Source organism: Callithrix jacchus, chromosome 8 (assembly GCF_049354715.1).
Source record: "Callithrix jacchus isolate 240 chromosome 8, calJac240_pri, whole genome shotgun sequence".
Classification (NCBI taxonomy): Eukaryota; Metazoa; Chordata; class Mammalia; order Primates; family Cebidae; genus Callithrix; species Callithrix jacchus.
In genome coordinates this window covers 81,601,145-81,627,598 of record NC_133509.1, presented here as the reverse complement: position 1 = coordinate 81,627,598, position 26,454 = coordinate 81,601,145, and the positions used below count along the sequence as shown (strand labels likewise).

At 33.9% G+C, this 26,454-nt stretch overlaps 1 protein-coding gene across 4 annotated transcripts in view; it reads left to right on the top strand.

Annotated features, from left to right (window-relative positions):
• Positions 1-26,454, top strand: part of MDGA2 (MAM domain containing glycosylphosphatidylinositol anchor 2) — an 871,115-nt gene that overhangs the window by 549,393 nt on the left and 295,268 nt on the right. For all 4 annotated transcript variants that reach the window (XM_078334840.1, XM_078334839.1, XM_017977077.4 and 1 more), the window contains one exon: positions 7,317-7,449. In XM_078334840.1, the coding sequence (XP_078190966.1) occupies positions 7,317-7,449 (133 nt within the window). The remainder of the gene's footprint in view (positions 1-7,316; positions 7,450-26,454) is intronic.

Below are 26,454 nucleotides of genomic sequence, written 5' to 3'. Positions count from 1 at the left end.
GGCAAAGGGGAGCTGGTATGTGCAGAGGTCATATGATAAAAGAGGAAGGTGGGTGGGGGGCTACCAGATTGTTTTCAACAACCAGCTCTCATGGGAACTAATAGAACTCACTCACAGTCCCCCTTAGGACATTATTCACGAGGGGTCTGCCTGCATGACCCAGATACCTTTCATTAGGGCCTACCTCGAATATTAGGATTAAATTTCAACATGAGGATTAAGGGACAATCATCCAAACTATAGCACCTTCTCATATGCCTATTTTGCTGCTGTGCTCTGAATAAGAATTAACTAGGATATGCATGTATATACCATTATATTTATAGGGAATTAAGGAATAGAAATCATCTCAAACAGTAGTATGAATTCTCTTTGTAATCTCAATATTACCACAAAATTAATATTTTTTACCTTTAGATAACATAAATACCAGCAGTGTCCCTGACCACAAAAAGGTATACAAAATGTTTTAAGAATGCGTCCTTTACAAAAGTCACCTCTGTATTTTAATGGCAAGAGCTGCATTCATGTTAGTTCTGTGTACTTGATTATTGTATATATTTCCCTTGGGGCTTACCTTTGTTTTACATTCTTTTGTCCATAATGACTGTTCAGTTCTCCTATGAATGGCCCCAAATGCAGCTGTATAAATCTGTCTTGCAGGCTACCCTAATGTAAAGATTTTTAAAATTCCTATTACTACCATTAGAGTCAACTTGGTTCAGGAAGCTTGCTAAAAACTTACTGTGTGCAAGATGATGAGCTGACTCTATTCTTTTCTAGTCAGTAATCTTTTCTGAGTTGACAACATGCACAACACTGCACAAATGGTAGGGAATAGAATTTGAAGTGATCTCATTAAGTGGAAAGGCAGGATCAATACATATACATAATGTAAATGACAAAAACATGTAAATGTGTGAACAAATGTGATTGATACAAACAGACAAAAGGTATTAAAAATTAAAGGAGAAAACATGTAGGAAGAATGCACTTCTAGAGGATGGATCAGAAGTAAGAGCTTTTAGGTTGAAATCTCTTCTTTTTGAGGCTGGTGCAGTGGCTCATGCCTATAGTCCCAGCACTTTGCGGGGCCAAGGCAGGCAGATCACTTGAGGCCAGGAGTTCCAGACCATCCTGGTCAATATGGTGAAACCCTGTCTCTACTGATGATAGAAAAATCAGCCGGCCATGAAGGCATGTGCCTATAATCCCAGCTACTTGGGAGGCTGAAGCATGAGAATCACTTGAACCTGGAGGCGAGTTGCAGTTAGCCGAAATCACATGACTACACTCTTGCTTGGGTGACAGAATGAGACTGTGTCTCAAAAAAAAAAAAAAAGATAGAAAAAGAAAACTCTTATATTGGCTGTCAGATAATATTCAAAAGGACTGAAGAGTAGAGTAGAGTTGTTTGGTGAAATGGAGAATTAGGGTTGGTGAAAATCAAGTTTAAAGTATTTTCCAAAAGAAGGAGGCAAGCCTTGTTGGAAAAAGGTAGAGGAGATTGGTAGCATTAAACATGTAATAAATAACTTTAGAATGAATACAAATCTGTGACCATAACCCATCTAATATAACTTTTCCAAGCTTTGAAATCTTATTTTATGCTGTTTATTGCGCTGCACTCCAGTCACATTAATTTTCTTTCTAGCTCTCCAACATGCCAAACTTACTGCTGTGTCAGGGTCTTTGTGGTTGTGGTTCCAGTGTCATTCTGTATCATTTATCCCTCCAGTATATTTCTAGTTCTTCAACTTTTAACTCAAGTAAGACATCCTGAGAGCTGCTTTCCAGTCTGTTTCATTTAAGTAGCTTACTACATCATCATTTATCTCTATCTCTATGTATTCTTTTGTTTGATTTACTTGGTAGCATTTCATACTCTCTGAAATCATCCTTTGCATTTGTCTAGATATTCATCATTTCCCACGTATGTTTCATGTTTTTCCCATGGTGTTCCCAGCATTCAAAAGGTAATTGGCACAGAGTATGTACTAAATGATTGTTTGTCTGTTGAAATAAAGCTATAGTTAATTTTACATGAACATTTTATTGAAATATGTGTAGAAAAGCACATGAAACCTAAGTGTACAGCGTGATGAGTTTTTAGAGAGATCACACCCCTTCTAGTAGCTCGAAGATCAAGAAACAGAACACTGGAGCAGTTCATCCCCTCCATGTTTTTAGTAAATTTTAAGTAATCAACTGACTATTTCTTAAAGTGGGAGATAGGACATGCCATGGCAAGATAACATTTAAAGTAATTGAGAATCCTTGATATAATTTTTATGTTTTACAGGGAACATGAAGACAGCTTGGCCATGTACAGATTTTAGTAGTTCAAGTAAGAATATTTAAATATAGAAACATTACAGTAAAAAAATTGAACAGTGTCTAGTTGATTATTAGTATGACAAAATTTACAGAAGGGGCAAAAAATGATAAAGTAACGAGGATAATATCAGAAGTACCCCAGACGTAAGCAAGAGACAGAGTTGTTTAATGAGGAAGAATGAACATGTCTAATTTGTATAGAGAGATACTATGTTTTGTAACTTTTATTATTATAGAGTCATTCTGGGCTGGCCACAGGGGCTCATGCCTGTAATCCCAGCACTTTAGGCAGCCAAGGCAGGTGGATCACTTGCGGTCAGGAGTTCCAAACCAGCCTTGCCAACATGGTGAAACTCCATCTCTACTAAAAATACAAAAATTAGCTGGGTATGATGGCGCATGCCTGTAATCCCAGCTACTTGAGAGACTGAGGCAGGAGAATTGCTTGAACCCGGGAGGCAGAGATTGCAGTGAGCCAAGATCACACCATTGCACTCGAGCCTAGGCAACAAGAGCAAGACTCCATCTCAAAAAACAATAAATAAAGTCATTGTGTTTATATATTATGACTACATTTATTCTTGGGGGATATGTTGAGTGGGAAAGACCAACTCTTTTTTTAACTTTTATTTTAAGTTTAGGGGTACATGTGCAGGTTTGTTACATAGGTAAACATGTTCATGGGGGTTTGTTGTATGGATTATTTAATCACCCAGGTATTAAGTCTAGTATCCATTTTTTTTCTTGATCCTCTCCCTTCTCCCAGCCTTTACCCTCCAATAAGCCCCAGTGTGTGTTTTTGCCCTGTATGTTTTTATGTTTTCTCATCATTTATCTCCCACTTGTAAGTGAGAACGTGTGGTATTTGGTTTTCTTTACCCACATTAGTTTGCTAAGGATAATGGTCTCCAGCTCCATCAGTATTCCTGCAAAGGACATGATTTCATTCTTTTTTTTTTCTTTGGTGGCTACATAGTTTTAATGGTGTATATATGTATACCACATTTTATTTATTGAGTCTAACATCATGGCCATTTAGGTTGATTCCATGTCTTTGCTATTGTGAATAGCACTGCAATAAACATGTGTGCATGTGTCATTATAATAGAATTATTTATATTCTTTTGGGTATATACCCAGTAATAATAGGATTGCTGGGTCAAATGGTATTTCTGTCAGAAAGACCAAAATTTAAGTATGACTTGTTAATCCAAATATTTATAAAGCAATGGATAGAAAATGCTTTCTGTTAGCTGTTGTGGGACATGCAGTATACCTCTGCCCCTAGGGGGCTTATGATTCAGTTGAAGAACACAGCTCAACACCCTAAATCATAACTCATAAGCAAACATTAAATAGTGAGTTACAAATAGATGTCATAGTATAAGATGTAATGGATATTCCAAAGAAAGATAATTCAGTTATAACTGGTAAGGTCTGAAAAGGATTCAAAAAGTAAGTACATGTATTTTTTGAACTATACATCCATTCAGATGGGAACAAAAGAATGACTCATAGCAAGGGATGGGGAGCGTTAGGAAATCATAAAGAGATACCGCAAGATACTCACATAACTAATTTGATGAGAATGAAGAATTTGTGTGAGGAATAATGAAAAAGTAGTCTTGCTTAGACTACATAGAGTCTCAAATGATGGATTAAGGTTTTTTTTTAAATGTTTTATTTTCTCAGTGAAGGAGAGCAATTTAAGTTTTTCAGGACCTTAAACCTTGATTCTGCCCCCCCAAAAAAAAGAAAAAAGAAAAGAGAATTAGAAATGCAGGATAGATCATCTTAAGAGATCCAAAATGATAAAAGACTACATTTCTTCTTGGGAAAAATACTGGGTGGGAGAGACTAAATTTAAGTATGTCCTGTTAAGTGTGCCAGCAAACACTGTAACTCAAAGGACCAGAAACATTAGGAAAATCTAGAATTTATTAATTATAATACTATTGATAATTTTTAACAAGTGTGCTTTTTTCTTTTTGTCTAGACATTTGTCAGTTATCTATACATAAGTGCTAATTGAAACTGTGATAAAAGATCAGATTTCACTAGGAATATATTAGTACAAAGTTGCAGACTTAAGTAGCTAGAATATTCAATGGTAAAACAACCAAGAAATGACTAAATTATTATATGTGTAATTAATTACCTATATAGGAGGGGCTGTCAAATGAATAAAGGTAATCTAAAATCTTAGAAATAAGCAGAGAAGTATGGAAGCATACAAAAGAAAGGTTTATTGAATTTTAACAAGAGATCACCATTAATGAAATTAGTGGGTACCATTTCAGTGGAATGTTGGAAAAGTATTATTCAGAAAATGCAAATTAAAGGATTTGTTGGTGGAAACAGAAACAAGAAATACTGACACAGTTTAATTAATTCTATGTGATAAAGAGACTTTATTATTAAATATACATCTAAATGACACTATTCATTGTTTATATTTGAGAATCATCACTCCATGGTTGCTTTTAGTGTATTGACTACATATAATCTTTCAGAATGATGAGAGGTTGGTACTTTCTGGAGCAATTGTGTGTGTGTGTGTGTGTGTGTATATATACACACTCGCACACACACATATCCATAATTTGTCTGATAATTTGTCTTCAGTTCAAATATAGATAGGTGAAAATTGGTAGAAATGCAATTGAAAGAAAAACATGGATATAGATATCAATGATGTATAGTTACAGATACATGCAGCTACATATATAGGATATTATAAAACATAATACATGCAACTGCATATTTATGTCTGTGTATATACACACATGATACACTTTTAGAATATTAACTACATATAATCTTTCAGAATGATTAGAGGTTGGTACATATTGGAGTAATTGTGTGTGTGTATATGTGTATATATACACATATACACACGCACAAATATACATATATATGTGTATATATACATATAGTGCATCTGAAACTTAAGGGAGAATTCTGGAATAGGGGCTCAGACTTGGGAGGTGGGGGCAAGAAAATAGAGCTTATAGTAGAAATTCATCAGCAAGGATAATACCACCTAATGACATTTTATAAAGTGAGGTTAACTATGGGATAAGTAGAATCCCAGGGAGTAACACTAATTATGTTGAGAGGAGAAAGAAAAGCAAAGAAATTTGAGCAATAAGTGTCACAAAGGTAGGATGGGTAAGATGTATCACTTTACTCCAAAATTTTCTGAGTTGACTAACTCTGGTATATTATTTTCTTTCAGCTGTTCTAACTAAGCACATTTTCTAGGCATTTTATATAAAATGGGAATTCTGTAACACAAGAGGATACTTTTATATATAAACTCTGGAAACTCATACATTTCTGTGTATATTTGTATGGGATACATTTATATTTGCTTGTATATTAAACATTCAGTTTTTTTCTAAAGAAAAATTAGGGCTGGGCATGGTGGCTCACGCCTGTAATCCCAGCACTTTGGGAGGCTGAGGCGGGTGGATCACGAGGTCAAGAGATCGAGACCATCCTGGTCAACATGGTGAAACCCTGTCTCTACTAAAAATACAAAAAAAATTAGCTGGGCATGGTGGTGCACGCCTGTAGTCCCAGCTACTCGGGAGGCTGAGGCAGGAGAATTGCTTGAACCCAGGAGGCAGAGGTTGCGGTGAGCGGAGATCGTGCCATTGTACTCCAGCCTGGGTAACAAGCGAAACTCCATCTCAAAAATAAATAAATAAAAATAAAAAAGAAAAATTAAAGGTAGATTTTTTTTTATACCACTTGTTAAGGGTGTGACTGAAGACTGAATTTGGACAGTGAATGAAAATACTTATGGCCACAATGTGCATGCACACTGGAATAGAGATTAATTTGACACATTTGCAGAACTGTGTGCCTGTGTCTGGGCAAGCTTTCTTGCAAATGAACAGCAGTGTTTTTATGTAGTAAGGCACTAAGTATTTCACTTCTCCTCAATAACATATGAAATTATTGCAATTTTTAAAACTCAATGAATGTTAACCAGATGAGGTGGTGAAACACATTGTTCCATATACAGATTATCTGGAAAAAATTAACATTTTCATTTTTTAATATATTCCTACTACTATAAAATCATTAGATCACTGTTTTGCCATCAAAATAAGTAAGTTACTTATAAGAACTATTTTGAGAAGATGCATTAATGACTTTAGAAGTCAAAGAAAGCCCAGGGGACCCAATTTGAATTGGGCAGGAGTCTTTAATTTTTGTTGTTCTTTTTTTGTTTTTTCAACAATTTCAATCGAATGTTTTTACAAAATCTTTCCTGGCTCATCAAGAGTTTGTTGGATACTTCTGGCCACTTGCCTGATTTGCATCTATCTACAGTTGTGTAGATTTACCTGGAGACTTAGCCCTTAGCCCTTAAACACTTGAACATGAACTAAGAATAGTATAAAAACACTCGTGAATGCTGCTTTCCTTCAGTTTTAGATCTGTCACCTGTCATTGCTCCATATACAAAATATGTTTATAAATTTAATTATCTATCATTAGATTTACTTAATTATCTTTGGTCTAACAACTGTATTTGTTGGCTTTCTTCAGATTCTTTTATCTTCTCACATCCATGTCTGAATAGATTGCAGTGTTTGTTGAATGCACTCCATTATTAAGTATGCTGTTCTGATCTTTGCATAATAATTTGCATAACTACCACCAGAAATAGATTTTCCCCCGAGGAAGCTAGTTTGCAAAGAAAATGTTATGAATTTGCATTGTAGTCTGTTAGTTTTTATCTCCAGGCATACTTAATATTACAGTATTATTTTAAAATCCTGTGTTATTTTAAAGTTAGTGCATTTATAACTTATTTTAAAGTTAGGGCATTTTCCTTAAAAAAAAAAAAGCAGTCTGGCATATTCTGATAATAGGATTTAGTACAATGTAATGTGATGTTTCATTCATTCATTCTGGTTGTGTTGGCTTTTTCTTATGACTTTTTTTTTTTTTAACATTTTCAGGGTGAAACAAAGATCTTAAAACTAAAGAATCTTCGACCTCAGGACTATGCTAATTATAGCTGCATTGCTTCAGTGAGGAATGTATGTAATATTCCTGATAAGATGGTGTCATTTAGACTGTCCAATAAAACAGGTATGGAATTAATCTCTGTATGTTACATGTCTCTTATCTACAACTAATGTTTAAAAAATTCCCTTTTATTATTTTAAATACCAAATGGTTTCTATGATGTATGTAGGAATAAGCACATTTATTCCTAGAAAATTCTGGGATATCTGAAAAGCTTCATACATGGACATAGTAAAATGTCATTGTAATATACTCTATGTAATATGTTTGCTTGTATAGGATACAAAATTATAGCTCCTTAAAGTATTGCATTCATAAATGTCACCAGCAAGCCTATATATCCTGTTCAGAAATATTCTTGTGAAATACTAGATTACATAAAATATAAAAATTTGTGATTTAAGTTGCTAAATGAGTTTTGTGCTCTCAAATTTAAGTAAAAGAACCTTTTACTTTACGTCAGGTCAAGAACACTAATAGGTAACTTCAGATAGATGTTTTTAGAACAGTATTTCTTGTAGAAAATGTCAAAACATTAGTAAGATTGAAACTTCTGTTCACTTGTGTTGAGTAATACAGACCTCAGAATAATGGTAAACATATTAAGAAGAAATTGATAAATGAAACAGCAAAGAGAGAGTATGTGAGTAAAGCATATTTTCTATGATTGTGCATAGAGAATCACCTTAATAAATTAACATTTGAACTGGTTTTGAGGTGCTCCAATTTTTCATTGCGGTAATTAGGAATTTTTACTTTTAAGTAACTATATTAAGCTAAAGAGTTTTAAAGACCCTTTTCCCATTAACAAAAATCTCTAAAAGTATGGACTTCTTTGGGTCTGGCTCTAGATTCTGCTTGTGTCACTTACTAGCTTTTGTGCCTTTTTGAGCAAATCACTTCACTCTTCCTTGCCTGATTTTCTTATAAACTCATAGAGTGGATATGTATAAAGCATGTGGAACACACTTTATTAGTTATTCCAACAAAGAGCTGGTCAGAAAAGTCCAACCAAGTCAGTTGGTAAAAAGATTAAACCTAGGACCTTATCGTAAAATATATTTTAAAATGTCAGCTACTGCATTGGTTCATCAACATATGTTCCATTGAGTTGCCAAGATTTTGAAATGCTCATTGTTTTACATATTTTTCTATTCATCAGAAACTTGGAACCCTTTTATTAGGGATCAGCAATGATAGAAACATGGATTTTGGCTAAGATTTAAATGGTCTTAAGCTAGAGAATGTGTTAGTATGTGTAAGTTAAAAGTAATTAGAGGAAAGTACAAGAACAGTGAGAGAAAATTAAACTCTATCAATAAGCATAAGAAATAGTTGATGGAAATTATGTTGAGAAAAAATAGAAATATAAAATCTTACTGGACTCAGGACTTATAAAAGTTAATCTTATCTGACTTTAAAAAAGGGGAAATCGGATATTGAGAAAAAAAACATAGAGGTTAACATATAAGAACTAGCTATAAGTTTTATTCTTCTTGGCATGAAATGTATTGTGACTTACAACTAATTTTGTTTTTCTTAGCTTTTTAAATATATTTTTTGAAACACATATGATTAAGAGAAAACTAAAATGAACACAGGGCCTATAGGATGAATAAAAGGATTATTATGGAATGAGGAAGAAAAATACAATACGAATATTATTACTTAAACTACCACCTGGAACTTTAGCAGTGCCTTATTGATTTTTAAAGTCTTTAGTGTTTGTGTTTAAACCTCAGTTTATCTTTATAACTACAGGAACGTAAACAGGTAGATTTTTCTTGTCCTGTCTTTTTCTATAATCTGACAGGTAATGAACTATCCTGCAGCAATTAAAGCATCCTCATTGGATTGTTTTGAGAATGAGCAAAATTGGTATACACAAAAATTATTTAAAGACACAGAGAAACAATAAAATTAGATTTAATATTTTTATGATTTGATATTTTTATGTTGTAGATATGATTTGATCATTTTCCAAGGTTCCATAGCTCACAGTAAAATGTCATTGTAATAAACTCTATGTAATATGCTTGCATGTATGACATACAAAATTATAGCTCCTTAAAATATTGCATTCATAAATGCCACCAACAAGCCTATAACCTTGGAATGGAGATGAGATTGACTCCAGTGTTTGATTATTCTAAATAGGAGACTGACACCTTTTCTTAGTTTTCATAGAGATGGAAAAAATGAACTTAAATCTCAGCCAGATTGTTTTGTTAGGAATAAATAAAGACTTCATACCTTAAAGCCAAAAGGGGAAGATAACTTGAAAATCTTGAAAAAAGTGAATCGTGAAATCACTTCTATGAAAAGTGATAGAATTCCTGAAATCTTTTAAAGTAGCTGGATGACTTTATTTCTGTGATTATTTTTGAACAATTTTTGGCTCAGAAAACGGTCTTTTTTTTTTGAGACACAGTCTCACTCTGTTGACCAGGTTGGAGTGCAGTGGCACAATCTCTGCTCACTGCAACCTCTGCCTCCTGGGTTCAAGTGATACTCCTGCCTCAGCCTCCCGAGTAGCGGGGATTACAGGCATGTGCAACTGTGCCCAGCTAATTTTTGTATTTTTAGTAGAGACGGGGTTTCACCATGTTGGACAGGATGGTCTCCATCTCCTGCCCTTGTGATCCATCCGTCTTGGCCTCCCAAAGTGCTGGGATTTCAGTGGTGAGATACCACGCATGGCCAGAAAGCAGTCTTTGAGTACCTGTCCTATGGAGGGCACAGGAGTGCTGTAACCAGAGATACTTTATTTAACCTTTCAGCTTTATGTTGCATTCTTTGGTTTCAGCTAATGTATATCTAGACCCAGCAAACATAAAAACCTACTACTTTCCTTTATAAATTATCTCACAAAAAATTTTTGATTGATGTTCACTACAAAATGAGTTATCAGAATTATGGTAAATCACTGAGTTTAAAAATATAAGCTAGTGCATATTCTACTCTTCAGTAACTGTAATCAGATATGTCATAGACCTGATACTTTACACATTTAAACTGGGTTCACTTCAGAAATTTTTCCATCTGGTGGTGCTTATAGTTGGAAGGGTTTGTAAATAGGTGAAATCATTGAGGAGGGTTTCAAAGTACACAGGCTATAAATGAAGCTGAGTGCATCTTCATGCAAATAGGTCTATAAACTACAAATTATTTCATGCAAGATATTTCATTGTTCTGTTAATAGTGGAAGAGGAACATAAGTTACCATTGCCATAATCAATGTGAAAGTCAGTTGCTCCTATTGATTCTTACTGTTTGGCATCTCTAAGTGATATACGTAAAATTACCATATTTTAAACCCTTGGTTTGCAAAATGTCAAGGAAAATGTGTGCCTATTGAGAGAAGAAAATTACAAATATTGTAATATGATTTGTTAATCCTCTCTGTAAGCCAGTATGTTTATTAAAGTCTTACTTAACTTTAGAAATTATTCTTGTAAAGAATGTCAAATAATTGGCTAATAAATGTACTTTTGGTAGAGACAGATTGCCACTGGAACATCTCCACAGTAACATCAGCTTTTTAATTGCAGTCAGTCTATGGACCTGATTTGCACAATGCCCAAATGATACAGGTGTAAAGATGGAAACAATGTGTACTAGAAATAAAAATTTCTATAAAGTTCTTGTGGAACAGTTGCACCATGGAGTAAGTTTTCTGGCTCTATCGCATACCTGCTGAATTAGACTTTCACAGATCTCTTGGCAATGCATACATTTTAAACCAGTTTAAATAATTGCTTCAGAAGATAATATGTAGTCCTTGTTATCATACTGTTTTACTTGAGCCCATTCCATTTTGTGAATAGGATCTTTTGTTAATAGAAATACATTTACTAGAACTGCTTCGAAAGGCAGTGTCTAGGTGTCATTGTAAAAGGTCAATACCATCCGTAGCATTACCAGTGATGTGGTTTTTTAACTTTCCTACTATGAAATGGCATTGTGGTAGAGCTCGTAATTGTATATCAGCCATGGGAAGTGTTAATTAATTGGTTGGCTCCCATTTCTTGTTTGGCATGCTTTGAAAATGTCTCCTGCCACAGAAGTGTCCTTTGCATCATACCTAATCTGGCTGTCTTAAAACTTGTCAGGACAGTTCATAGAATTTTATAAAAGATGAAGTGACATGTTTATTTCTTGCCATGCATGCTGATGAATTGACACAGTGCTTAGGAGGGTCTAGAAGTTGTTTTGGTTATTTCCCTACTCGTATTGGATGAAAAGGGATATCACTTCTTGATTGGTAAATTCTTTTAAACTTATTTTTCAAATATATATGTGTATATATACATATATATAGGTATGGTATATACGTGTATATACACGTATATATAGGTATGGTATATACACATATGTGTGTGTAAAGATACATATATGTGTGTATAGACATATATATACAAAGTGTGTATATATAAAGATGTATATATATGTGTGCATATATATATGTGTGTGTATATATTTTTCACTAAGGGCACAGCTAGTATGTGAAATGGAAGAAAAAAATTGGACTTTTTACCTTTCATGCACTGAAATACTGGAAATATGAGTGCTTTAATAATTTTTTATCATAGATAATAATCCAGATTATCCAAACAACAGTGTTTACTACTACAGCCAATAATGGAATAAAACCAAAGTCATTAACATTCAGAAGTCTAAGGTTTAAATTTCGGTTCTGAAATCTTTTAGGATGTTAGTTAGCCTCTCTCAACTTATTTTTCACTTTAAAAATGAAGAAAACAAAAGACCCACATTATTTCTTTTGTATGCAGTAAATGCTATTCAGTGTACAGCTTTAAAAAGTAGCACACAGTAAACACTCAGTAAATAGTTATAATTGGGTTGTAAAGCTAGATAATATAAATGAGGAATAAAGTTTGTATTATCAGCAATCATGGTAAGTTGAAAGAATCTCAGATTTTTGCTTGTATACAGTGTATAGTTTCAATCATGGATGACTAATCTTGAAATAAGTTCATGATTGTTTTATGGATTGCTTTTGTCATTGCCTGTTATATATTTTTATTTCCCACTAAAATCTATAGAAGTGATTCATATTCTAGGAATATTTAACCTATTAGGAGAAAAAATATTTAACATAAATACAAAATATGCTTGATGAAATTGATAATGGATTGTTAGGAAATAGAAGAGACTTGTGTTGGAGTTCAGGGTTCAGGGGAATCCTCATTTCCCCTGAGAGGACGTTTCTCCAAGGTTCTTGGTCTCCTGCTCTCTCAAGAATGAGAGAGGGGGACCATAGCAGGTCCTCTTGTAAAGTAAAATACTGTACCCTAAACAGAGATTACAGAAAGTGATTTTATTTAGCTAGAGAAAGAGAGAAAGGAAAAGAGAGAAAACTTCCATGAAGAATGTAGAAGGAGACTCCAGAGGGGAAATCTAGGAGGGGAAAGAGAGCTCCCACTATGTGGGAGGGGGATTCCAGAGAGGTGGAAATCTGGTGTGGGTGAAGGAGCAGGGGAATTTATCCTGGGAGAAATTCCCACCTCTCCAAGTTCCTCTGGCCAATGAAAGGAGTTCCTTTAAATTTCAGTTCGGGGTGATTGACTCTTAGTTTCTTCCATGCCCACGAAATTTAAACATAAATCGTTAAATCTCCTGGATGGAGAGAGATGGGAGGGGGGCATTGCACTGGGAAGTTCTTGCGCTTAAAACTACGCCCACTTAGTGGACCTGGAAAGAGAACACCTTCCTTTACTTGCAAGGTTGTTAATATTCAACAGATTCTTCCTTTCAGTGTTCTGTTATTTTCTAAAGGAATCAAGCATGTATATGACCTATTTTCACTAATGTAACTTCAGAAATGTAAAAATATAGATGATGAAGAGGCAGCAATTCTGTCAACAGAAGCAATGATTATTATGAAATTTCAATTTTGGTTTTCCTAAAGCAGTATCCAGAGCAATATGATCCAGATTTTTCAAAATTCTATTCCTATTATAAAACGAAGTTTGTGTGTTGCCGGCAGCTGCCTACATCTGTGCATTTTATTGTCCTAGCAATGAAATTTTCAAAATTCTTTATTCAAATGTATGTTGAGACTATGAGTTCTTACATAAATATGCCCCAAAACTATTAACTCTCCCAGAAGATATCATCATCCAGATACAATGAATAGCTAAAAATACAAGGTGAAATAACAGCCTTAGTCAAATGAAAAGTAACGCTATTATACTTACTGAAAATTATGCAAATTATTGAAAAGCTGCCTCACAATACAAATACCTTGGACTGGATCAAATAACTGTGTTTTAGCAAACATCTAGGTTATTCATTGATTATATATCTCCAACTTTAAGTATTTATTATATTTAATATGCTGTTAGATTATAATTATAATTGCAAAATTTAGAGTAGTTATTAAGCAAATCTTACAAAAGTTCAGACCATGTATTTTATATTTCTTTCAGTAGATTGGGTTGAGGATATGCTAAAATAAAGTAATAGAATTATTTTATACTCCTAAGAACAATTAATTCTTAATTTTCAAACTGCTCCTAGATTATGGATTTGTACACCACAGCTTGGTTCTTTTCAGTGTTTTACTGGTCTAGTGCAATTGTTAAGAATTGCATTATCATCGGCAATAATTCAGTCGGTAGAAATTCATTTTACAATTTCTTCATGGTTTTTGAGCTAGCCACATGTAATTTGTGACTTAGAATATTTTCATGATTATTTACTGGCAGTTTGCTGTTAGTTATTACTGGCTTTAACGAAGGAGATGCAACAATTTTTTTAAGTGCATGTAGCCAGTCACATTACTTATTCACTCCAAATCCTAGGATAAATTATGTCAAAGTGTCATCTTTAGGCAGAGCAACCATCCCAATTTGCCGTGGACTCAGTGGAAGTCCCACATCTTGGGAAACCCAGTAATCCTCCCAAAACAAAACAGTTGATCACTCAGTGATCTAATCTACTCTGCAGCCTACCTCCATATAAAATTCAAGTCTTAATTGTCAATTGTTAGTGTTGGTCCATATGGAGCCTTAAACAACTCTACCTAAAGAAGCATTATTGAACAAGAGCTGGGTGTGGATTCTGGTTCTCTCTACAGTAGAGCAGTTTGATCAATTCCTTCAGCTCTTTGAATTTGCTTTCTGCTAAATCTTGTTGATGATGTGATGTAAGGTGGGTAACATATTGATGGGAAGAGAAGGTTTACTATAAAATATCATATTTATTTTGCAAAATAATGACAATAACAAAACATAGAGGAAATGAGGTTGCTACAAAGGAGCAGATGCAGTCCGTAAGTACACAGCTGCCCTTGAGCCCGAAGGTCCATGCAAGCAAAGTTCAGGCTTACAGAATTTGAGAAGATTAATATCTGATTATGCTATTGTCTTTTAATAGATGGGGCTTATACAACTATTTCTTAAAAATTAACTGACAAGTTATTACTGAACCGAATGCACATATTTAAGGGAATCTTTGCAAATATTTGTGCTATCAATATTTCTGATAGAAAAAGTCACTGTCAGGAAGACTTTATCCTGACTTAAAAGAAGATACATACGTAGCCACTGTTCTTCTCCAAGCTGTAAAGCATTTAGAGTACCAGTTGTCCCAGGTTCTCACCACACTACAGGTATCGTGAAGATAAAATTAAATTTTATGTATATAGTGCCTGGCAAATAGTAGGCTCTTATTTATGGTGGTGGGTGTACTGAAAATATCCTTTTTGAAGAAAGCGATTAGGCGTTCTAAAATCTCATCTAGCTCATCAGTTTTTCTTTTTCTTATTTAGTGAAAAGTATCAATGATAGAATCTGTCAACTAATTTATATGTTTCAGAAGTAATATTAAATCATAGCTAAATTTCAAAATTTTGTCAATAGTTGGCAAAATAAGTATAAAATATTGTATATCCATTAAATATAAATTATATTGCTATTATGCATGTTAGAGTGAGTAAGTGTATTACATTAGTTCTGCTGAATTTTCTAAAGCCCTTTTGGAATATTTATTTACTTCCATAATGAAGAAACCTAAACATGTTCTTATAGAGTCTGAGGATCAAGCATACTAATCAGTGCCAGGTAAACACAATTTTAAAAATGTTTCAGTAGGAAAATAGAAATTGATTTTTATCTCACTAAAGAACACTAACATGATATGTTCTCCAAGTTATAGACAAGGCAAAATGTAAACAGCTTTCCTTTGGCACGGTCAAAATGAGTGGCCTTTTCCCCCTCATATTCTGCTATGATGAAACACACATTTTTGTTAAATCTTCATGCTAAAGTATTTGTGTTTTCAAAACATTTTCTGACTTTAGCTACACTCATAGGATTTAATAATGTGGTATAGTCCATGTAGCCTTGAGGCCACTGTTAATATTACAGAGGCATGTGTGCCACAACTGGGCATGATGTGAAACATCCACATTGGTTTATGTGGAGCATTTAATTAGCTCGGGAGAAAAGGACTATGTGGTAGTTCATATTGCAGGAATAGTGTATTCGGTCCATTACTACAGGGACTAACAGGAGAGAAGAAGATTGGAGAGAAGAAGGCTGGGAAATAGTGAACAGGCAGAGTATCAGAGATATGGTAGCATCAGCCTTTGACTATACATCTGGATGCAGCATGTACTTTTGGTCTGCAGTTGTGGCAACTGTTTCCAAAGCATCACAGTAATTTCAGCGTTCCTTCCATTTACAGCTTCTGCAAAGTCTCTCCTAAGAGCTGCCTTTTTATTTATTTATTTTTCTTGATAACAGCATGTTCTTCTTGCTAGTGTTCTGTTGCTGTAGAAAATAGATATGTGTAGTTGTTTATAATATGCTTTAGTTCATATTTTCAGACATTTCTTCTTTCTAGCTCCTTTTACTCATTCTGCTTTAGTTGCTGTATTCTACTCTTTAATCATTTATGGACTGCATTTTCAATCACATTCTGTCCAACAAATCTGCAGTTAGTCAGCTGTATTGATTTCTGATAGGCACCCTGTCACAGGAATAATTTTACTGTAACCTTGCCCTCATGTTCTCAGTACCTATTGCCTTGGTTTCACAGGCATGGAAATTATCAAGAAACCATATATTGGATTTTTGGCATAAATAGATGTGACAGTTGGATGAAAGTTTTTCCTTTAAGAAGTTACTCTTAAAGTTTTTTACTTTGATTTAGCAGTATGACGTTGTACTCACCCAAGCAAAGGGCAGGATTTGTAGTCTTCCTGGTGAAGCATCACTGGGTAGTGTTGTGTCTTTTTAAAAAAAACAGCAAAACTAATATTCTTTGTTTTGCTGGCAAATGTTTGTCATTCTGAAATGACCAAATAAAAGTAATTTTATGTAGCTTGATTTAACAGGTAACAACAGATGAGAGTCCTTGAAAATGATTGTCACATATTAAGTGCAAATTAAAATAGCAATGTCCAAGGTGAAGAGAGAAAGCATTAGGCACCACAGAAAAGCCATAAACAAAACGATTGGACAAGCAAGCAGGATAATAGGGGTTCTTTATTTCTCTGGGATTTAATCTGCTAAGACAATTATCTTGAAGAGAAAAAAGAGAAGAAAAGAGACTAAATTCCTTCAATTCTTTGTATGTCTTTCTAATTCTCTTGATCAGGAATATTTAATAAAGTCCTGCTTTACTGCATATTGCCTTTCAAATTTAAACTTTGTTCAATGTGATGAAAACTAATGTTTGTAGCTTTGTTTTTCATTTTGTAAACGTCAGCAAAAAGTAATCTGATGTGATATCCATATAAACTTATGATACTGTGAACTGTACAAAGATACTACATTTTCAAGAACCTAAATATTCAGTGAATATGCATGGTCTGCATGCTAAACATTGCATGTTTAAGTAAAATGTTACATATGAATATAAGTTTAATAAAGCATTACTGTATGCATATAGATCCATAGTTAAAGAATATGTAGGCTGGGCATGGTGGCTCAGACGGGAGGATTGCTCAAGGCCAGGATTTTGATACTAGCCTGGGCAACATAGTGAGACCCAATTTCTACAAATAATAAATTATCCAAGTATGGTGGTGCATACCTGTGCTCTTAGCTACTTGGGAGGCTGAGATGGGAGAATCATGATGCTGGCAGGTGGAGGCTGCCGTGAGCTGTGGTTATGCCACTGCACTCCAGACTTAGCGACAGAGTGAGAGACCTTGTTTCAAAAAAAAAAAAAAAAGCGTATATAATATGTGTCTAACTTTCAATTCATTGAAGATTTAAGTAGGCAAATCAATATGCACATTAATAACTTGGAAAACAAATTAAAGTAATTCTATATTGAAAACAAATAGTTGATAAATGGTTTTGTTTTTGCTCTGCAAGGATATTTCAGTAGTTATTATTCAGATAAAAAAGGAGAAATGTAATATTACCAAAATCTATATTGAAAATACCAGAACTAGAGTTTGAAAGCTGTTTTTTCAGTAGCTTAGAGAAATAAAATATTGATAGAGAGGAAGTGAATTCAGAGGTGATTCAATGTTTTATCTTTCACTTAAAAATAGCATTTAAAAGGTTTTATTGCCTTTAATCTTTCCTTAGCAATATTGCATTTTGTTTAGTAACTCATTTAGTTCTTCTACATGTATTCCATTACAGTATTATCTTATTCAAAACCTAAATACTTCCTTTATCACATAGCAGCATTGTCCTAGGACATGGCAACAATCTGCTCTGAATGTCTGAAATCCCTGATAAGAAACGTAGCTAGTTAAACAATTAGACTTGGCTCTTGTTGAAATTAGATCTGTAATAACAGTATCAAGCAGAACTAAGTGTTTATGGTAAGTCAATAAGTGGCGACACCTACTACAAGGTCTGTAGTTTAAAATTGTCATTTACTTCAGGTAAAACACTTTCATATGGCTGTGTAATTCAGATCAGTAAATTGGCTTCTAATCTCATGCAAAACTTGGACCAAATCCCTCTCCTTGGCACATTTATTTTTTTAAATATGGTTTTAAAAATGTATTAATTGCAGTACAAACTCAACATGAAATATATGCTCCTAAAGTTTTAAGCATACAGTACATTATTGTGGACTACAATTACAGTGTTGTACCTTAGAGCTCTAGAGCTTATTCTTCTTGCTTGACTTAAGCTTTATGACTGTTGCTTAGTAACTCTGCATTTCCCTCCTCCCCCAGGTCCTGGTAGCCACATTTTGACCCTTTGAGTCTATGAATTTGACTCCTTTAGATTCCTTATATAAATGGAATTGTGCAGTATTTGTCTTTTTGGCTCATTTCACTTAGCATAATGTTCTGAAGGCTCATCTGTTTTGTCACATATTGCAGATTTTGCTTATTTTTTAAGGCTGAATAGTATTCTCTTATATGTATATACAACATTTTCCGTATTCATTAGTTGATGCACATTTAGGTTGTGTGTACCTCTTGACTATAGTGAACAGAGCTGCAGTGAATATAGAAATCCTAATACATCTTTGAGATTCTGATTTCATTTCTTTTGGAAAAATAAGCTGTCCTGAAATTAGGATTACTGGGTTATATGGTAGACATAGTTTTAATATTTTGAGGAACCTCTATACTGTTTTCCATTGCAGCTGCACCATTTTGCAATGTATAGAACTTCCAATTTCTTCACATCCTTGCTGACACTTACTGTTTTCTTTAAAAGTAGTAGTCATCCTGACAGGTGAGAGTTGGTGTCTTATTGTGATTTTGATTTTCATTTCCCTGATGCCTTGTAACACTGAGCATTTGTTCATATACTTATCCATTTGTATGTCTTCCTTGGAGAATATCTGTTCAAATCTTTATCCCATTTTTGAATCAGTTATTTATTTATTTTTTGTTTCTTTGCTGTTGAGTTTTGGGGTTTCTGTAAATGTTTTGAGATTAACCGCAACTGGATATATGGTTTGCAATCTTTTTCTTCCACTTAATAGGCTGTATTTTCACTCTACTGATATTTGTGTGTGTGTGTGTGTGTGTGTGCGCATGCAGAAACTTTTTAGCTTGAGTAGTCCTGCTGGTTTATTTTTGCTGTTGTTGTCTGTGATTGTTGTGTTACATCTATCAAATCGTTACCAAGATCAGTGTAATGAATCTTTTACCCTATGTTTTCTTAAGGTAGTTTTCTAATTTCAAGTCTTATATTTAAGTCTTTAAACTATTACGTGTATGGTATATATTAGGGATCTAATTTATTTATTTATTTATTCACCCACTCACACATGCACATGACTACCCAGTATTTCCAACATCACTTGTCTTTGTCTAAGAGATTATCTTTTTCCCATTGTGTTTTCTTGATCCGCTTGTCAAACATATATTTGTAGATTGGTTTCTGGGCTCTCTGTTCTGCTCCATTTGTCTGTATGTCTATCTTTATGCCAGCACTATACTGTTTTGATTACTGTAACTTTGTAATATAATTGGAAATCAGCAAGTGTGCTGCCTCCTGCTTTCTTTTCCTTTCTCAAGATTGATTTGGCTATTTAAGGTTTTGTGGTTCTGTATGAATTTTAGAATTTTTTTTCTATTTCTGTAAAAAATACCATTGGAATATTAAATGAGATTTCATTGAATCTGTAGACCACTTTGGTCAGTGTGGACATTTTAACAACATTAAGTATTCCAATTCATAAAATGGGATGTCTTTCCATTTGTTTGTGTCTTGTTTCTCTTCCTTTCCCTAATATTTTCTAGCTTTTAGTATACAAGCCTTTTGCTTCCATAGTTAAGCTCAGTCCTGTATATTTAATTTTTTTGTGTTACTGTAATGTGATTGTTGTCCAAATTTTCTTTTTAGAAAGAAAATAACTGTTGTTAATAGTACAAACAGAATTGGTTTTTGTACATTTATTCTGTATCCTGCAGTTTTTCTGAAGTATTTTTTTCATAGAGTTTTTAGGGCTTTCTATAAATAAGATCATATGTTCTGCAAACAGGGACAGTTTCACTTGTTTCTTTCCAGTCTGAATGCCTCCTATTCTTTTTCTTGCCTACTTACTCTGGCTGGGACTAACAGTACTATATTGAGAAGTGGTGAAAGCAGGCATCCTTTTAATATTCCAGATCTTAGAGGAAAATCTTTTTGATTTTCACACTGCATATATTATATGTGGGAATTATATATAGGTGTTTATTAATTTAAGGTAATTCGCACTCTCAAAAGTCTGTTGAGAGTGTTATGAAAGGGTGCTGAATTGTGTCAAATGCTTTTTCTACCTCTATTAAGATAATCATGTGATTTTTATCCTTTATTAATGTAGTGTATCACATTATTGATTTTCTTATGTTGAATCATACATTTCTTTTTAACAAATGATGCTCTGAATCTTAGTCTTCCTTCTTTTTTACTTTTCTATTTAACCATGGGGAAGGCATATCAATATAAACATAAAAATAAAAAACTTTGATAGATCTGTGCCTGAAAGGCCAATGTCTCACACGAACATATAAGACAAATCTATATATTTCTTGGATTTCTTAGGGAAAGACTTAATTTATTGAGACACCTTCACCTTCTAGAATTAGACACCTCATCCCAACATCTTCAATGCACACATATCCATTAGAAGGTAGACCAGCAATCCCAGACTTGAGCTAGTAAAGAGTATTTGATAAGATTTAAGGTATACATGACATTGTACCTGAGTTGTGACCCATCTGAAGTAATCAAGGTATGATATTCTTATTGTATTTTTTAATAAAATTACTTCTGGAATTGACAGTAATTGATAATTATAATGCTTGAATGTGTTAAGTATGAATTTATATGTAATTTGAATGCTTTTATTTCTTTTATCTGCCATTTAGAGTGTATTCAGCAACAGTTGGTCACTTTTGTTCTTTTGTCCACTTCTTGTATTTTATAGCATACCTTAAAAGCATAACCAAACATTTTCTTTCATTCTGTAGGCTGTCTGTTGACACTGATGATAGTTTTTTGTTGTTTGTTTGTTTTGCTGTGCATAAGGTCTTTCATTTAATTAGGTCCCATTTGTCAATTTTTGCTTTTATTGCAATTGCTTTTGATGTTTTTGTCATGAAATCTTTGCCCATGCCTATGTTCTAAATGATATTGCCAAGATTTTTTTTCTAGCGTTTTTATAGTTTGGGGTTTTACATATAAGTCTTTAATCCATCTTGAGTTAATTTTTGTATAAGGTATAAGGAGTGAGTCTAGTTTCTATGTTCTGTATAAGGTTAGCCCATTCTCCTAGCACTATATATTAAATAGGGAATTCTTTCCCCATTGCTTGTCTTTGTCAGGTTTGCCAAAGATCAGATGGTTGTAGATGTGCAGTTTTATTTCTGAGATCTCTATTCTGGTCCATTGATCTATGTGTCTGTTTTTGTACCAATACCATGCTGTTTTGGTTACTGTAATCTTGTAGTATAGTTTGAAGTTGGATAGTGTGATGCCTCCAGCTTTGTTATTTTCCTTAGTGCTGTCTTGGCTATATGGGCTTTTTTTTGATTTAAAAAAAAAAGTATTTTTTTCAATATATGAATTTTAAAGTAGTTTTTTTTCTAATTCTGTAAGGAATGTCAGTGGTAGTTTAATGAGAATAGCATTGAATCTATAAATTACACTGAGCAATATGGCCATTTTCATGATACTGATTCAGCCTATCCATGAACATGGATGTTTTTTCATTTGTTTGTGTCATCTCTACTTTCCTTGAGCAGTGGTTTGTAGTTCTCCTGGAAGAGGTCATTCACTTCCCTTGTTAGCTGTATTCTTTTGGTATTTCATTCTCTTTATAGCAACTGTGAATGGGAGTTCATAAATGACTTGGCTCTCTGCTTGTGCACTGTTTTTGTATAGGTATGCTTGTGAATTTTGCACATTGATTTTGTATCCTGAGACTTTGGTGAAGTTGCTTATCAGCCTAAGAAGCTTTTGGGCTGGGATAATTGGGTTTTGTAGATACAGGATCATGTCATCTACAAATAGATACAGTTTGACTTCTTCTCTTCCTATTTGAATATACATTATTTCTTTCTTTTGCCAGATTCCCCTTGCCAGAACTTCTAATACTATGTTGATTAGGAGTGGTGAGAGATGGCATCCTTGTCTTGTGCTGGTTTTCAAGGGGAATGCTTCCAGCTTTTGCCCATTCAGTATGATATTGGCTGTTGGTTTGTCATAAATGGCTCTTATTATTTTGAGTTATGTTCCATGGATACCTCATTTATTGAGAGATTTTAACATAAAGGGATGTTAAATTTTATCAAAGTCCTTTTTAGTGTCTACTGAGATAATCAAGTGTTTTTTGTCTTTAGTTCTATTTATGCGGTGAATTATGTTTATTGATTTCTGTATGTTGAACCCGCCTTGCAAGTTGAAGCCAACTTGATTGTGGTGGATAAGCTTTTTGATGTACTGATGGATTCAGTTTGCCAATATTTTATTGAGAATTTTCACATGGGTGTTCATTAGAGATACTGGCCTGAAGTTTTCTTTTCTTTTTTTTTTTAATTGTATCTCTGCCAGGTTTTGGTACTAGGATCATGCTGGCCTTATAAAGTGAGTTAGGGAGGAGTCCCTCTTTTTCAATTGTTTGTAATAGTTTCAGAAGAAATGCTACCATCTCCTCTTTATACCTCTAGTAGAATTCAGCTGTAAATCTGTCTGGTCATGGGCTTTGTTGTTGTTGTTGTTGTTGTTTGTAGGCTATTTATTACTACCTCAATTTCAGAACCTGTTATTGGTCTATTCAAGCATTCATCTTGGTAGGGTGTATGTATCTAGGAATTTATTCATTTATTCTAGATTTTTTAGTTTATTTGAATGGAGGTGTTTATAGTATTCTCTGATGGGCAGTGTGGGCATTTTAACATTATTAAGTGTTCTAATTCATCAAATGGGATCCCTTTTCATTTGTTTGTGTCTTGTTTCAGTTCCTTTACCAGTGTTTTGTAGTTTATAATATACCAGCCTTTTGCTTCCATAGTTAGATTAGTCCCATATATTTCATTTATATATTTCTGTGGGGTCAGTTGATATCCAGAATCTACAAGGAACTTAAGCAGTTTTACAAGAAAAAAAAAAACATTAAAAAGTGGTCAAATGACATCAACAGACACTTCTCAAAAGAACATACATATGCAGCCAACAAGCATATGAAAAAAAGCTCAACATCACTGATTATGAGAGAAATGCAACTCAAAACCACAATGAGGTACCACCTCATACCAGTCAGAATGGTGATTATTAAAAAGTCAACAACAGATGCTGGTGAGGCTGTGAAGAAAAAAGGAATGTTTTTACACTGTTGGTGGGAGTGTAAATTAGTTAAACCATTGTGGAAGACAGTGTGGCAATTCCTCAAAGACCTAGAACCAGAAATACCATTTGACCCAGCAATCCCATTACTGGATATATACCCAAAAGAATATAAATCATTCTCTTATAAAGATAAATGCATGCATATGTTCATTGCAGCACTATTTAAAATAGCAAAGACATGGTATCAACCCAAATGCCCATCAGTGATATACTGGATAAAGCAAATGTGGTACATATATACCATGGAATACTATGCAACCATAAAACGGAATGAGATCATGTTCTTTGCAGGAAATGGATGAAGTTCAAAGCCCATTGTCCTCAGCAAATGATTCCAGGAACAGAAAACCAAATACTGCATATTCTCACTTATAAATGGGAGCTTAACAAGAAAGACTGAGGGACACAGGAGAACAACACACACTAGGGTCTGTCATGGAGGGCCAGGTGGAGGGAAAGCATCATGATAAATAGCTATTGCATGCCAAGCTTAGTACCTAGGTGATGGGTTGATAGATGCAGAAAATCATCATAGCACATGTTTACCTATGTAATAAACCTGCACGTCCTGCATATGTATCCCAGAACTTAAAATAATATTTTTTAAAAGAAGCATAAGGGAAAAGTTTTCTCATTCTCTTTTGCTCATCACTCTTTTTCTCTCCTGATTTCTGTTGTTTTCTTTCCTTCCTTTTTTTTCAAGTGTTGAATAAACTTTGCCATTGTTCTGCATTCCAGGTTTCTCATCTCAGTCCTTTCAATGTAGTCCATTCATTGTTCATGTTTTAGGTCCATGCCACAGAGTTAGCCTAGGCAGTGAGTAAGAGCATGAGCTCTGGAGTCAGACAGTTTGCATCCTTGTTTGGATTTTCCTTGGAGAATTATGTAATTTCTGTGTCTCAGAAATCTTCATATTATTACCAACGTCTAGCTGTTCAAGTATATTACCTCTTACCTTTCTTAATCTGGCATTTTGGGGGTGATAGTTGAAACAGATGGAAGGTAGGTTAATATTGTTCTTTGTGACCCCATTTGCTGTTCTATATTACATAGTTGTTTCTTTTACCCTTTTCTTGATGGCAGATTACCAACTGCCACTGTTACTTTCCATTTTCCTGCCTCAAGAAGTCTTTCTCTTTTAAATTTCTCCTCATTACCTCTTAGATTCTGAGAATTTAAATCACTGAGCCAATTAAAAAGTTTTGTATGTGTGAGATGTGCACATCCTGAGCAAAGGCTTAAGAACCTCTCCCATGGATGTTTCAGAATTTAGGCTTTGGAATTATGACTTATGTGGTTCACAAATCCTTTTCAACTTCTATTTTGGTTGGTGAGTATTTCAAGAATTCTGACTAGCAAACCAAGTTTGTTTTTACTTTACCCATTGTTTTTGTAATATGCTAGATGGCATCAATGCTCTTCCTTCTTTCTGTGAAAGAGGCAGCACTAATTCTTCTCCTGGCCTAAATATCATCAAATATTTAATCAAACCTGGAAATTATGAACTTTGTTTATTTTGCGTTAGAGTTTATCTACAGTCCTTCACATTCATCTCAAGCCAGAGTCCTTAGAATAGAATCTAGCTTCACCTTTCGCTAACTGTGTGACTTAGGTGTTACCGAACTGTTTCTGAATGGTTCTCAGTTTGGTAAAAAGTAGAATAAAGTAATAATAGTACCTACCTCCTATAATTAAGTGAGTTAACATATGTAAAGCTTTTGGAGAATTTCTAGAACATATTAAGGGCTATAATTGTCTCCATTTAATTGCAAACTCCACGTGGGCAGCATTTTGGCCTGTTTATTTCTAACAGTCATTTATCTCCAATGCCTGTGTGCAATTGGTATTTAATAAATATATGGTGAATTAGCAATTTTTCTTAAAATAGAGCATAGGTACATCCCTAAATTTGCAATCAGTTTATTTGGTAGCAATCATTGGCCTAGCAAATTAAGCTGCTGATGTGACTTTTAATCTTTGCTATATCATGGAACGAATATAGACATTTGAGTAACCAAACATAGATATATCATAGATTAAGAGGCTGTGTTCCGAGGTGTTTTCCTAATCATGATAAAAACTTACTCTAAGCAATCCTTTAGAAACTATTTAACAGAGTTTTCTCATTTTTTAGAAGAGCTAACAGAGGCCCAGCAGAATTAAATTTATTCAACATTATTCTTTAAGATTGGCTATAAATAAATGTTAGCCAAAATTTCTATTAAATAAAGTTATGGAGTCATAAAGGTGTTCAAAATATTACACTGCAATAAAGGGTCCCCAGAATGGGTTATGAGAAAGAAAACTAATCTTTATTAGACAAAAACCTTTCTCATAGGAAAATACCTTTCCATATGGTACAAAATGAAAAAGTAAAAAGTATAGCTATGAGATAAGACCAGATGGTCTTAGAGGTGATGTTTTTATCTCTTCTGCTGTTGATATTTCGCACTCAGAAAAGAGCTTTAAATCTTGACTAATTTGCTAAGTTCCCATTAAAGTACATACATATTTAGGTTTCAGAGTCAAAATTTGGCTGAGTTATATAGCTCATTAAAAATAATGTCCCTTGGTTTAACTGAACAAGTAAGTACAAAAGAGTGCAAATAATATGCTGTATTTATCTTTTTGTGAGTGATGTATTACATTTTAATAGTTAATGCTTTGTCATCTCTTTGTTAGTAATATAAAACATAGGTAACTCCAAACAGGTAGAACAATGAAAGAACTTGCAGGTTTTCATAACTAGAATTTGTCAATAAATGGCTTATGA